Genomic DNA, 13,652 nt, shown 5'->3' with positions numbered 1-13,652 from the left:
AAAGCTGAAAAACAGCAGCAGTTTGTAAATACAGGATGGAATTTCAGATCCCCATAATGCAGTAGCGTAGTACAACAGGCTAGAATAGAGAAACAGGGCTGCTGTCAGAGGTCTGTGTGGTCACATAACAGTAATGGAGAAGGGGTGTGTTAAGCATGGACCAATCAGGAAGTGAGAATCACAGAGCTGTGCAGGAGGACAGTGACAAACTTTTCTATAAAGCAGTGTGAATGGCTGAGTGTGAGTGCAGGCAAATTATAGCAGGAATGGAGAGGATAGGAAACACAAGGACTGACGGAGACTGCAGGGAGTATGAAGGAATGAGCAGGGCAGATGTGGGCACATACATGCAGCACTCTGTCCGGGGAGAGAGGGGTTACAGCTATGAAGCTATTAACCCCCCCACACACACACAGTCCTGTCCCCTGATTTAAGCCCCAGCCTGAAGTGGTTCCGCTATGATTTGGAAGGTGAGGGAGACTTCCTAGGTTAGAGTACAGTGCTGTAGACCATGCCCCTCCTCCACTCACCCTTCCACCCAGTACAGGGAGCTCTTAAACCATAGCAATGCTCTTAAAGAGGATGTACCATTTGGTACATCCTCTTTAATCTGACCCACGGATAGAACTCCATCATGGGGAAGCCGGTGCCGCTGTCAGTTTTTTGAACCGCGGCCCGATGCCTGTGTACGGCGCCCCCTGTGGGAGGAAACCCCTCTATGACGCGGCTCCACTGATTCTAATGGAGCCATGTCAGAGGGGAGGGAATTCCCTTCCACTGGGGGCCGGCCGTCCCGCCTCCTGTGCTTCAGCCCTGGGCTGATAACCGTGCATAGAATGGCGCCGTACACAGGTACCGGCCGCGGTTCAAAAACGGACCGCGGCACCGGCTTCCCCGTGACTGTGCAGTTCTATCCATGGTTCATATTAAAGAGGATGTAACTGATGGTACACACTCTTTTAAACAAAGTTACAATTTTGAACAATGGTGAGCTCTTCTTGCAAAACACTGTCAATCCAAGTTAGGTACCACTGTACTTTAAATGCACAGAAAAACAGTGTGAATGTAACCTAATTCTTAAAGTCCTGCAAAATAGAAAAAAAGGGGAAGGTGGGGGTGCAGAAAAAAAACCTAAGTATTCTTACCTGTGCCCTGCAGCACTACGCTCTACGTCACAGCCTGCCTGAGCAATTGCCTGCTCAACCAGTCAGTGACTGGGGCAGTGTCCCACCTCAGTCACTGATTGGCTGAGCGGGCAATCACCCAGGTAAGTGAAGTTGCAACTGCAAGAGCTGCAGGCGGCCAGCGGCTGTCACAGAGTAGTGCTGCAGGGCACAGGTAAGAATACTTGTTTTCCCACACCCCCACCTTCCTCCTCTTTTTCCCCTAGGAGCACAGGACTTAAAATGTACCAGATTTTGTACAGTGATTTATGCTATTGGTAGTCTGGTGCACCTATACACTGTGTGGTCAGCTTACTGTACACAGAAACTACTACATTACAGTATTCTAATACAACATTGCTCCAAATAAAGGTCTCCCCCTTTCTTCTGAGACAGCTGATGTAAACAAGTCCATGGCAGGCTTTATCTGCAACATTGTAGCTTCTTTGTAACGCTGGGAGGGTAATCAGAGGTCAAGTGGCTGATTAACTCACTGCGATTCATCGTCCCAGCATTACTAAGTTGCAATTAGGGACTTGTTTTCATCAGTTGTCTCAGAAGGGGGAAGGCAGAGAAAGGCTCTCAGATTTTATTTTGTGGCTTCAGCAGAAAGCAGAAGCTCAGAAGTGTGGGAGGGAGACTGAATTGATAACATGTATAGAATGAGTTGTTAGTCTCGCCATAGGCAGCAACATATGAGACATAATGGCTGGCTTTTTTTGTGTTTTTTTTTTTTTTTTAAGGGGTATTCCAGTCAACGTCAAGAAAATTAATTTTTGACATGACACTGGATCTGTGTTGTGACAGAGGGTGGGCTGTATACACTTCCATGCTTTGGTGGGTTTCCACTACGGAATCCACACAGATAAGTTCCGGCGGATTCCATCGCTCATACCCGTTCACATCGGCGCAAATATCCACCCGTGCCACAGACACCATTCTATGCACGGGTGGAGTCCTCCCTCCGCCGAAAGAACTGAGATGTCAATTCTTTCAGCAGAAATGCGCATATCCGCCGTGAACGAGTGACGGAATCTGCCGGAACTTATCCGTGTGGATTCTGTAGTGTGAACCAACCCTTTCTGAGAAAAATTCTGTAGTAAGCGAAACATATTGTTACCATTTATTAAAAACAGCTTCAAGATACAGTCGGTATATATACATAAAGTTGTCAAACGTGCTCATGCTTTTAACAGTATAAAAACAAGTGATTATATTGTGATAAAATATCATATGGTGACAAGAGTCAACAGGTCCAGAAAACAGTGATCGTTGTGGCAACTCAACTTCTACAGTTCAAAGCTAGTGCGTGCAAAATAGTCGAGAAAGTGAAAGATTCCGTGCGATACCTTCTGTATCTCTTCATGGCTTACACATACAGTACATATACATTAAAATTCTAAAAGCATTTAGTGACGTCAATAAATATTCATTATTCTATGTAACTTGTACCACCCTTATCTTTATAAGCAGACTAGCGGGGGGCATGTAGGAGTCAGTGTTCTCTGTAAAGTTTCCAGTGAGTGCAGACTTGGTGCTAGGAATTAGTGTATAGTGAACAGGTGTTTCTTGGGAGTTTGTGCACTTGCCAGTATGCTATTATATAAAAAGATTAAGATAGAGATGGAAACTAATTGTTAATAAATGTTTTTAGCACTCCGCAGTTTCCTAAGGGTGGTAAGATTAGTAGAATAGTATTTAAAAGGGGTATTCTGGCAAAAAAAATAAAAAAAAATACTTTCAGAAAGTTATATAGTTTTGTAATTTTCTTCTATGTAAAAATGTCAAGTCTTCCAGTATTTATCAGCTGCTGTGTGTCCTGCAGAAAATGGTGTATTCTTTCCAGTCTGACACCATGCTCTCGGCTGCCACCTCTTTCTGTGGCAGGAACAGATCCCCATAGGAAACCTTTCCTGCTCTGGACAGTTCCTGCCATGGACAGAGGTGGCAACAGTGAGTGCACTCAGACTAGGGAGAATACATCACTTCCTGCAGGACATATAGCAGCTGATAAGTACTGGGAGATTTTTAAATGGAAAATACAAACCTGTATAACTTTTAGACACCAGTTGATATGAAAGAAAACACATTTCACCAGAGTACCCCTTTAATAGTTTAGGACAAAGGGCAAATAATGTACATCAGATGCGGGTATTCCACCCCTTTGGACAGAGGCTCTTGTTCTCTCCCCACATGGCGTAGAAGAGACTGGCTGCTCTTCAAGATGCTTGGTTGTCGTCTAAGAAATGAAAAAGTAAAGAAAAAAAAAAAAAAAGGCTTTAGTAACTAGTGTAAGGCAGTTTATAAATCTAAGAAGTTTTAAGTTAGGCCATTTCTGAAGTGACTGGATTTTAGTGACTGTATGAAAATGCAGTATAGTTTCCCTCCTGCGTTGTTTTTTTTTTCCCCCCCATGTTATGTAATACTGATCTCTGTGCATCCTAGGGGAAAAGCCAAAATAGAAACTTGACAGATGGGAACACAACTAGTGCCAGATAGATTAAAGCAGAAGTCCGGCAAAAAGTATTTAATATGTTATTACTTATGGAAAGTTATACAAATTCCTAACGTACATTATGGGAAATGCATATAATATATATATATATATATATATATATATATATATATATATATATATATATATATATATATATTCGCTATTTCCCTTAATTTAGTAGATTAGGGAGGCTTCAAATTTTCTTAAAAACCATGACATCACGAATCAGGTGTAATTCCTATGGAGTGTCCAGCAGGGGGCGCATTATATGTAGAATTATATGGAACTGTATTGTCTATGGAGCTGTATGTAATTGAGTGTTAGATGAGGTTACAGTACACTATCCTTTATTGATTGAATATGTTTATGGAATACACCGAGCAGGGAGGGAGAGGTGTGCCAGTGCATCTAACTACCTCCTCCCTGCTTGGTGCAGTGGGACAGATAGACCCTACTCCTCCTCCCATCCTCCTCCCATCATGTGCTCATAGTATAATCACATGATGGAGTAGTACAAGGGCGATCACCAGCATCCCCCCCCCCCCCAGCATCTCTCTTCCCAGCATACCCCCACGTTTATGGAACTTATGTTTATGGAGTTATCCAGCGCTACAAAAACATGGCCACTTTTCCCCCCTCTCGTCTCCAGGTCAGGTGTGGTTTGCAATTAAGCTCAATTTACTTCAATGGAACAGAGTTTGAAACCCCACCCAATCTGGAGACGAGAGGGGGGAAAAATTGCCATGTTTTTGTAGCGCTGGATAACCCTTTTAAACCTCCCAGCATTACAAAGAAGCTACAATGTTGCACATAAAGTCAGCCGTCTCAGAAGAGAGGGGGAGAGAGAAGCTCACACACAGATTTGTGTGTTTTCAGCAGAAAGCAGCAGCTCAGAACTTGGGAAAGAAGACTGGATAGATAAGTATGGAATGAATTATTAGTCTCACCATGGACGGCAACATATCAAAAGTTATGTTTAAGTGGAATAACCCTTTAAGTACACTGCATCCAGCCTAGCTTATGGGTACAGGAGTTCCTATGTAGAGATGGACTGTACCTCAGTCTTCTGCTGTGCTGGTATGCTCAGTATAAGATGGAGTTGCATCCGATTTTAGAACACATCCAAACTGTTTAAAGGAGACCTGTTCCCCCCGTGCCAGGGTGACAGGCTCTCGACCCCCCATTACAGCCCCCTATACTCACCTGATCCCGCTTCCTGATCCGGTCGGGTCACGGAGATATGAGCGGCCGAAGCCCGGCGCACGCGCTCACAGGGGAGTCCGATGCTCATAGAGAATGAATGGGGAGTCCGATGCTCATAGAGGATGAATGGGGAGTCCGATGCTCATAGAGAATGAATGGGGAGTCCGATGCTCATAGAGAATGAATGGGGAGTCCGATGCTCATAGAGGATGAATGGGGAGTCCGATGCTCATAGAGGATGAATGGGGAGTCCGATGCTCATAGAGGATGAATGGGGAGTCCGATGCTCATAGAGGATGAATGGGGAGTCCGATGCTCATAGAGAATGAATGGGGAGTCCGATGCTCATAGAGGATGAATGGGGAGTCCGATGCTCATAGAGGATGAATGGGGAGTCCGATGCTCATAGAGGATGAATGGGGAGTCCGATGCTCATAGAGGATGAATGGGGAGTCCGATGCTCATAGAGGATGAATGGGGAGTCCGATGCGCATAGAGAATGAATGGGGAGTCCGATGCGCATAGAGAATGAATGGGGAGTCCGATGCTCCGTCATTCTCTATGGGTATCGTACTCTCCTGTGAGCGCGCGCCGGGCTTCAGGCACTCATATCTCCATGACCTGACCTATCAGGAAGCGGGATCAGGTGAGTATAGGGGGCTGTAATGAGGTTCGGGAGCCTGTCATTCCGGCACAGGGGGTCACAGGTTCTCTTTAAGGACTCCCCATACAGCAGGGCTGCTGCACTCATACGAGACCAGTGTCATTCATTACAATACTCGTAAGTACTGCCATTGTCATCCCCAAATCCAGGAATCATCTACCATATATACTTTGTACTATAAAGGGAATGTACAGTATCAAGTACGGTTTGAGAAACATAAGCTTTATGGTATGGCAGAGGTTTATATGCATATGAAGATTTACCTTGTGAGGATTTCTGTCTCCAACAACACTATTGTCTTGCTCAGCCAGATGCACCATTTCTTCCTCCTGAGAAAATATGCATAAAATTTAGTTACTGAATATAAGTGAAACATGTCGGCATCATAGTACAAGTAACCCAACACTACACACAAACTGCTCCTGTGGAAGAGAGTTTGGCAATGCAGCATACACCATCGCTATGATGGATGCAGCCAACTTGTGTGGCATTTACCAAAACATTGGCTGAAAAAAAAATCTGTAAAATAATCTGGCAAACATCTTTTTGTGTAATAGGGCCTTAAAGTGACTGTACCACCAGGCCCAGGCTGAAGCACTGGAGGTGGGCTGACCTACCCCCAGTGGGAAGAAACCACAGCCCCTCCATGACATGACTATTAGAATCAATGGAACCCCATCATAGAGGGGCTAGGGTTTCCTCCCACTAAGGGTGGGTCGGCCGCCTCCAGTGCTTCAGCCTGGGCCTGGTGGTACAGTCACTAACACTTGAGTGAGGTCAGTACAAAACTGCATCACTGCTTACCTCCTGACCACTCAGCCCCACGAACATCTCATTACAATGAATCCCAAAAGTTGAGGATTCAGACAATGACTATTTCATGGGAGATTTGGAAAGAGTTGTTCCAAATCAGTTTGCTTGGTAGAACGTACCCTAAGAAATCATAAATTGTGTGTTTCACCCATACCACAAGTCTACAGCTACAGACTGTAGGAGTACACCGAATCACACCACAGATTCTCATCTGAATATTACTATAGAAAAACTTTTGCTACTTTACCACCCATTCAAATAGGTCTTCAATGTTGAAGAAGTCTTGCTCTTTTGTTTCCCATCTAGATGATCATGGACGACAAAATACATAAACCGTGTTAGTTTGTATAGGGGTTAACAATGGTTACAAAATGCACATGTTAGGGTATGCATCTGGGAGAAACCAAATGTGTGAGGGAAAAAAAAAAAAAAAATTACACCTCTTCCTTTAAGGCATGCAGCAGCTAATAAGTACTATATTAAAAAAAAAAAATCTGTCACCATTTGATTTCAAGACGTTTTACCCCTTTAAGGCAGAGATAGATCTTTTTTTTTGTTTGATCTCTAATCTGCCCCCCCCCCCCCCCCCCCCCCAAAAAGCAACTTTTAAACTTGCAGCCCTGTGTCAAATTGTCGTGGCCTAGAGTGTCTGTGCCCAGGCTCGCACCGCCCCTGCGTTTCTCCTCCCCACCCTCATCATAAGGAATGCTCCAGGCAGGATTTTTTTTCTGTTCATCACCTGTGTGTACACTGCACATGTTTGATCGTTAAAGGGGTTGTCCGGCGATAAAAAATTATTCACAGAATAACACACATTACAAAGTTATACAACTTTGTAATGTATGTTATGTCTGTGAATGGCCCCCTTCCCCGTGTTTCCCCCCACCCACGCTAGACCCGGAAGTGTGGTGCATTATACTCACCGCATATCGTGTCGTCCACGGTCTCCGATCGTCAGCAGTGACGTCTTCTTCGGGAGCTTGGCGGATCTTCCCGAGTGCCGGCCACCCTCTGCAGCGTCATCCGAAGCTCAGCCGCGATTGGCTGAGCATAACTGTGCTCAGCCAATCGCGGCTGAGCGGCTGATGACGCGGCCACGTCATCAGCTGCTCAGCCGCGATTGGCTGAGCACAGTTATGCTCAGCCAATCGCGGCTGAGCTTCGGATGACGCTGCAGAGGGCGGCCGGCACTCGGGAAGATCCGTGGCCTCCCGAAGAAGACGTCACTGCTGACGATCGGAGACCGTGGTCGGCACGCGACAGGTAATGTATAGCGCACCACACTTCCGGGTACACGGTTGGGGGTGGTTGGACACGGGGAAGGGGGCCATTCACAGACATAACATACATTACAAAGTTGTATAACTTTGTAATGTGTGTTATTCTGTGAATAATTTTTTATCGCCGGACAACCCCTTTAAGGCACACGTGCCGTGTTCAGACAAGTGAGGAATAGGAGAAATGATGCCCTGGGGCGTTGTTAATGCTGAAGAGGGATGAAGAGGCGGTGCAGGCCTAGGACAATAACTGCATCACCTGCCGAACAGATCCCAGGACAGATCTTGTATTAAAAGCAGCTATCCGAAGGTACAAGTGGTTTGGGGGAGGGACAGATTGTGGGTACAGAGTCGCTTTAAAGGGGTAGTGCGGCGGTAAAAAATTATTCACAGAATAACACACATTACAAAGTTATACAACCTTGTAATGTATGTTATGTCTGTGAATGGCCCCCTTCCCCATGTCCCACCACCCCCACCCGTGTACCCGGAGGTGTAGTGCATTATACATACCTGATCCGCGTCAGCCACTGAGCCGCGATTGGCCGAGCACAGTTATGCTCAGCCAATCGCGGGTGAGCAGCTGATGACGCGGCTGGCACTCGGGAAGATCGGAGGCGAAGATGCCGTTTGGCACAAGATGGCGGACGCGTGTCGGCACAGATCAGGTATGTATAAAGCACTACACTTCCGGGTACACAGGTGGGGGTGGTGGGACACGGGGAAGGGGGCCATTCACAGACATAACATACATTACAAAGTTGTATAACTTAGTGTGTTATTCTGTGAATTTTTTACCGCCGCACTACCCCTTTAAAGTGTCACGGTCGTTTTTTTTTTTTTTTTGCAGAAATCAATAATCTGCATTCAAAAAGCCTTTCCCCAGGGGGGGGGGGGGTCGGAGGGAGATTAGTCAGCAGCAGAACACAAAGGATTACACAGTGGGAGCTGTGTGAAAGCCGGTATTCAGAGGTCAGAGAGGTCAGTGCTGACTTCAGAGGAGATAGCCCGGTGATGTAGCTATAAATTAACTCTTTGTTGTCTTTATTTTAGTGCCTCATCTCCCTCCACCCCTCCCCTCTCCATAGAGAACCATAAAGACAGGGGGGAGAGCTTCAAACTGCTTTCTCATGATAAAAATTGCATTTTTCGGCTATTAAACCCAATCACAAAAAGTTTCCTTAAAAAAAAAAAAAAAAAAAAAACGAAACGACAGTGACACTTAAGTCTATCTTGTCTAGCAATAAAGGAGGTGACTGGGAATACTCACGTTTTTCTATGCACCTTCTCCATAGGGCTTCTGGAAAAGCATAGATCATAGTTGTCCCACAGGATACTTTCAGCTTCAGAGTCTTCGTTACGTGAAACAGAAAGGGTGTCTCTCTCAGAGATGTCTGCAGGAAGCAAGAAATCTTTGGCGCTCGGAGATTTTATTGCTTGAGTGTCCAAATCTGATGGAAATTCCAACCACAAGTTCACAGGGCCAACCAAATAATAGAAGGATTCAGACTTGGTCAGATTTAAGGGATTAGGATCTGATGCGTCGCTTCCTTGTGCGGCTTGTACACACAAGTTCTCCGGTATAGGCAGATACATAGTCTCCAGCTCATCAATTAGGGTCATGCAGGCTGTATCCGCTTCTGGGCTTGACCCACAAGTCCTGAAACAAGTTACATAAAATAACTCCTTTAACAAGTATGAGGTGGTCATAAAAATGCTTCATATATGTGTCTAGAAGATGGCGCGACATTTGGAGCAAAGTGCCAAAAAGAACAATCCACTATGCCTCAATCAATTTTGCAGATGGGGGTGATTGAAGTCTATGAAGATAAATTAAAATACAGACATCTCCTTATGTGTTGCATCCATGTAGTCCAGTGTCCTGCCTAGGACAGTATATGGATGCAATACAGTATGATGGGGGTCACCCAGCTTTCCTAGCATCTTGTATAGTAGTCAGTATAATGGAGGTCACCCAGCATCTTGTATAGTATTCAGTATAATGGGGTTACTCAGCTTTCCTAGCATCTTGTATAGTAGTCAGTATAATGGAGATCACCCAGCTTTCCCAGCATCTTGTATAGTAGTCAGTATAATGGAGGTCACCCAGCATCTTGTAGGTCACCCAGCATCTTGTATAGTATTCAGTATAATGGAGATCACCCAGCTTTCCCAGCATCTTGTATAGTAGTCAGTATAATTGGGTCACCCAGCTTCTTCCCAGCATCCTGTATAGTAGTCAGTATAATATAGGTCACCCAGCTTTCCCAGCATCTTGTATAGTAGTCAGCATAATGGCAGTCACCCAGCTTTCCTAGCAGCTTGTATAATGGAGGTCACCCAGCTTTCCTAGCAGCTTGTATAGAAGTAGGGGTCTGCTGAGACCCTCTAAAAGTGATGCCATAATTTGCTATACAAAGGGGCCCGCTGAGGCTCGCCCAGAGGCCCACAAAAGCCTGGAGCCAGCCCTGAAACATGATTTGTTTAGGCATACCGATCTAAAGATGGGAACAAAGTGTCCATGTTCTCAAGAATTTGTTGTTCATCGGAAGAGGCACTATACAAGTGGTCAAAGTCGTCCATACTCTAAAAATAAAAATAAAATGTTACTCCAGAACAGCTGCAATGCAAGTTAAAGTGTTGTAAAACTACAATACATCTCAGGAGTGGGTGGTATTAGCGCATGTTCACATGGTGAATATCCTAGTGATAAGTTGTTCCCATTACGACGGGAATACCCCTCAGTGGTGGGGGTGTTGCAGTAGAATACATAGATTCATGCTGTCATGGATTCTTGCTTATACTAAATAAACTTGGGCCCCCTTCACATGTTAAGAAAGTCTATCTGGATTTCTCGTCAGGAAAGCAGAATAGATTACCTGACCCTTAGGGTTCTATGGAGCACAGACACCCTTCAGGATTTTTCCTAAAGTGTGTCCGTGCTGGAAAATAGGCCCAAAGATTATACGACATGACCTATAATTGTCTGTAATTCCAGCACAGATGCCCCATAGAACCCTATGATGGTATCCGGAATTCCAAACAGCTCTGGGTGCACATCAGGTTAGTCCTGCTGAGTCCTAATGCTGGCCCTTTGACTGTACACGATCCTATTTAAGAGAGTATACAGTTAAACGCAGCGCTGTTTTTGACAGGGCAAGGAGCATTACGCCTCCGGCTGCTCCCCTCCCCTCTGTCTGGAGCTTGTATCCTTACTAGGCACGTGAGGCCCTGATTTATTAATCATATACAAAATCCTGTCAGACTTGTCTATAGCAGCCAATCATATCAACTTACTCTGGGGGGAAAAAGAAAAAAAAAAAAAAAGAAAGCTGAGCTTTGTCAGAAACTTTTGTTCAGACTGATCAGTATATGACCATCACAACACAACAATCACTTAACTCAGGGAGAACAGTGAAAAAATCCAAATGGAATACTCCACTGATTGTCCAAAAAGGAAGCCCGTTGCCAAGGGGGTGCCACCTAGTGGGGAGAGCACCAAACCACCCTGATACGTAGTCCCTCAGGTCCTCACTCTGTAGCGAGCACTGGGACCTAAATAGGGAAACACCTGGGTGGCCCCTGTAAGTCAAAGTCTAACTCTGTGGAGAGTGTAAGACTAGGGTTACCAAGGCTAGGCATCCATCCACAAACAGCTGTTTTGGGGTATTTGCCCCTCGTCAGTTTAGGTCCCAAAGCTCGCAACAGAGTGAGGACCTGAGGGACTACATATCAGGGTGGTTTGGTGTTCTCCCCACTAGGAGGCACCCCTTGGCAATAGGCTTCCTTCTCTGAAGGGATATCTGGCTATTCCAGTGTTTTGAGACTCGCAACTGAGGCTCCACGGACCCCTTCTTTGCATGATCAGTATATGAGTTAGTCTCTGAGCCCAGCAGGCACCATTAGCCCCAATAGATTTACTAACTGTTTGAAAAGTGGAGAACGCTGTAGAAGATTTAACATGCCCCTTCTTACCCAATCCTGGTATAGATAGCCTGAACCGGAATAAGGTGAAGAATCAACGTAACTGAAGAGTTCAATTGCAGTGTTCAGTAAGACACACTAATAGATGGAAGGGGAAAAAAAAAAAAAGTTTCAGTAGTACAAATACAAGATTAGAGTTGGTGCCAATAGTCTTACTAGACTTGACCATCAATGCTCTACACACATCTGTTCATTCATTGTATATTAAATATAAAAGTCACCAAAAACCATGAAAAAAATTGAAGCACAAGCAGATAATGGTTGTAGATGGCAATTTATTGCCAATCACATTGAGGACAGGACCTTCTCTAGTGGCCTTTACTAAGGGGAGGCGATAAAAGACACTGCCCTCCTGAGCCTGGTACAGGTACACAGCAGTACAGTGCATGTAGTACTGGAGAGAGACACACAATTTGCAGATTTTGTTTAAGATTTTGGTGCATAAGAGCTGCAGACCCTACGTAGAGAGACATGGATACCTTCTATACCAGCAGCCCACTAGTTAAGTGGCTCACTTCAAAAAGTACTGTGGCTGTGTGCAAAAACCCAGACAGGCCTCTGTAGGTTGCTGCTTAGCCAGGACTATAAGTAATCACTAGAGAATAGTGCAATTCGAGTCCAGTCATTCGGAATTTGGATGCAGCCAGGTTGCCCTGGACTCCCTAGGGCTGCATCCAACCTCTTCAGCCACCAGTATTCAAATGTTGAATAATCAGACTCTAGCCTGCTTACACTAGAGTTACGCTATTTTCTAGTGATTACGCTATATTACTAAGTTATGACTTGAGGTAATAAGTTTTACTTAAATACAGTTTTCTGATAGCGTACCCCTTAAAAAAAATAATAATAAAAAAAAAAAAATAAGACCACAAAAATAACATAAAAACATGGCCTATTTTCCAACATTAATACAAACTATGGGGGAGATTTATCAAACATGGTGTAAAGTGAAACTGGCTCAGTTGCCCCTGGCAACCAATCAGATTCCACCTTTCATTCCTCACAGACTCTTTGGAAAATGAAAAGTGGAATCTGATTGGTTGCTAGGGGCAACTGAGCCTGTTTCACTTTACACCATGTACAAACTGCTGCCAATGACAACTAGAATCCATCTTGTGGGGAAGTGAATACAAGCAACAGTTATAGCTACATAAATGGGAGAGATGGTAGACAGGGTGTCAGTTTCTGAACAAGCCCCCCCTCTAACCTCATTTTAGAAAGTGGGTGGGGCTTAGACCCTGGCCTCCTGCATCCAGAACCCCTGCAATCTCTTACTTGTCCTCTATCCTGTGGCTAAGGGCCAAGTTAATTTTTCTTGGAATACCCCTTTAAAGATGCAGTTGTAGAATAATGGAGAGGACAATTACCACCAAAAACGCACGTTATGCTTAATAAACTAGAGTGCAAGTTAAAGCACCAGAAAATAACACTGCATGAAGGAGCCCTAGGCTGGTGTCACACCAAGCCTTTTTTTTTTTGGCCAGATGTTTGCTTTGAAAACATTTCTAGTAAAAAACAAAATAAAAAAAAAATAAAAAAAATAGCTTGATAGCATAACTTTTATAACATCTAAGATTTTCTGCCAGGACTTAGAAGTACATTACCTTTAGAAGCTGGTTTGATGAAAGACCAATCTTCTTTACCAAAGACTCTATGATGTGCCCCATTGTAGCCTAAACAAAGTATACAGGTATGTTAGACCAGAGTACTAGAACTACATTAGGGTAGCTTACACACAACGGATCAGCAGCAGATTTTACGCTGCGAATTTGCAGTGAAATCTGCCGCGGATCCCTTGTCATTCATTTTCAATGTGAGGCCATACTCGCAGCAGGATTGACATCTCACTTGCTGCCCATTAACCCCTCTGGATTGCTTTGGGGGGCTCCCAACATCTGGACGTTACACTCAGCCAATCAGTGCGCTTCCCCGCCGCAGCCACTGATTGGCTGAGCGGGACGTCCAGCCGGGAACTGCCGGAGCAGGTAAAGTATGTATCATTGTGCAGGTTAATCCCAAACTTTTCAGAATGCACCGCTCTATAACTCTAG

General features: G+C 44.7%; 1 protein-coding gene across 1 annotated transcript; it reads right to left on the bottom strand.

Moving 5' to 3' along the window:
• Positions 1-3,186: 3,186 nt before the first annotated feature.
• Positions 3,187-13,268, bottom strand: LOC138795186 (uncharacterized). The gene is made up of 7 exons (XM_069974179.1): positions 13,206-13,268; positions 11,593-11,679; positions 10,112-10,203; positions 8,888-9,277; positions 6,588-6,642; positions 5,791-5,856; positions 3,187-3,402 (listed from the first exon to the last, which is right to left on the bottom strand). Exons 1-7 carry the CDS (start codon positions 13,266-13,268, stop codon positions 3,271-3,273), a joined length of 885 nt encoding a protein of 294 aa, XP_069830280.1. The 3' UTR covers positions 3,187-3,270.
• Between the last annotated feature and the right edge of the window lie 384 nt (positions 13,269-13,652).

The sequence above is a fragment of the Dendropsophus ebraccatus genome, chromosome 6 (assembly GCF_027789765.1).
Source record: "Dendropsophus ebraccatus isolate aDenEbr1 chromosome 6, aDenEbr1.pat, whole genome shotgun sequence".
NCBI lineage: Eukaryota > Metazoa > Chordata > Amphibia > Anura > Hylidae > Dendropsophus > Dendropsophus ebraccatus.
This window is presented reverse-complemented; position numbering and strand designations above follow the sequence as displayed.

Bases quoted from the DNA above. Each gene is read 5' to 3' on its own strand.
- LOC138795186 (XM_069974179.1), bottom strand. From the start codon at position 13,268: ATGGGGCACATCATAGAGTCTTTGGTAAAGAAGATTGGTCTTTCATCA. The intron at 11,680-13,205 runs GTAATGTACTTC...TCCATCTATTAG, and splicing joins CATCAAACCAGCTTCTAAAG to TGTGTCTTACTGAACACTGC. The intron at 10,204-11,592 runs GTAAGAAGGGGC...TTTTATTTTTAG, and splicing joins GCTATCTATACCAGGATTGG to AGTATGGACGACTTTGACCA.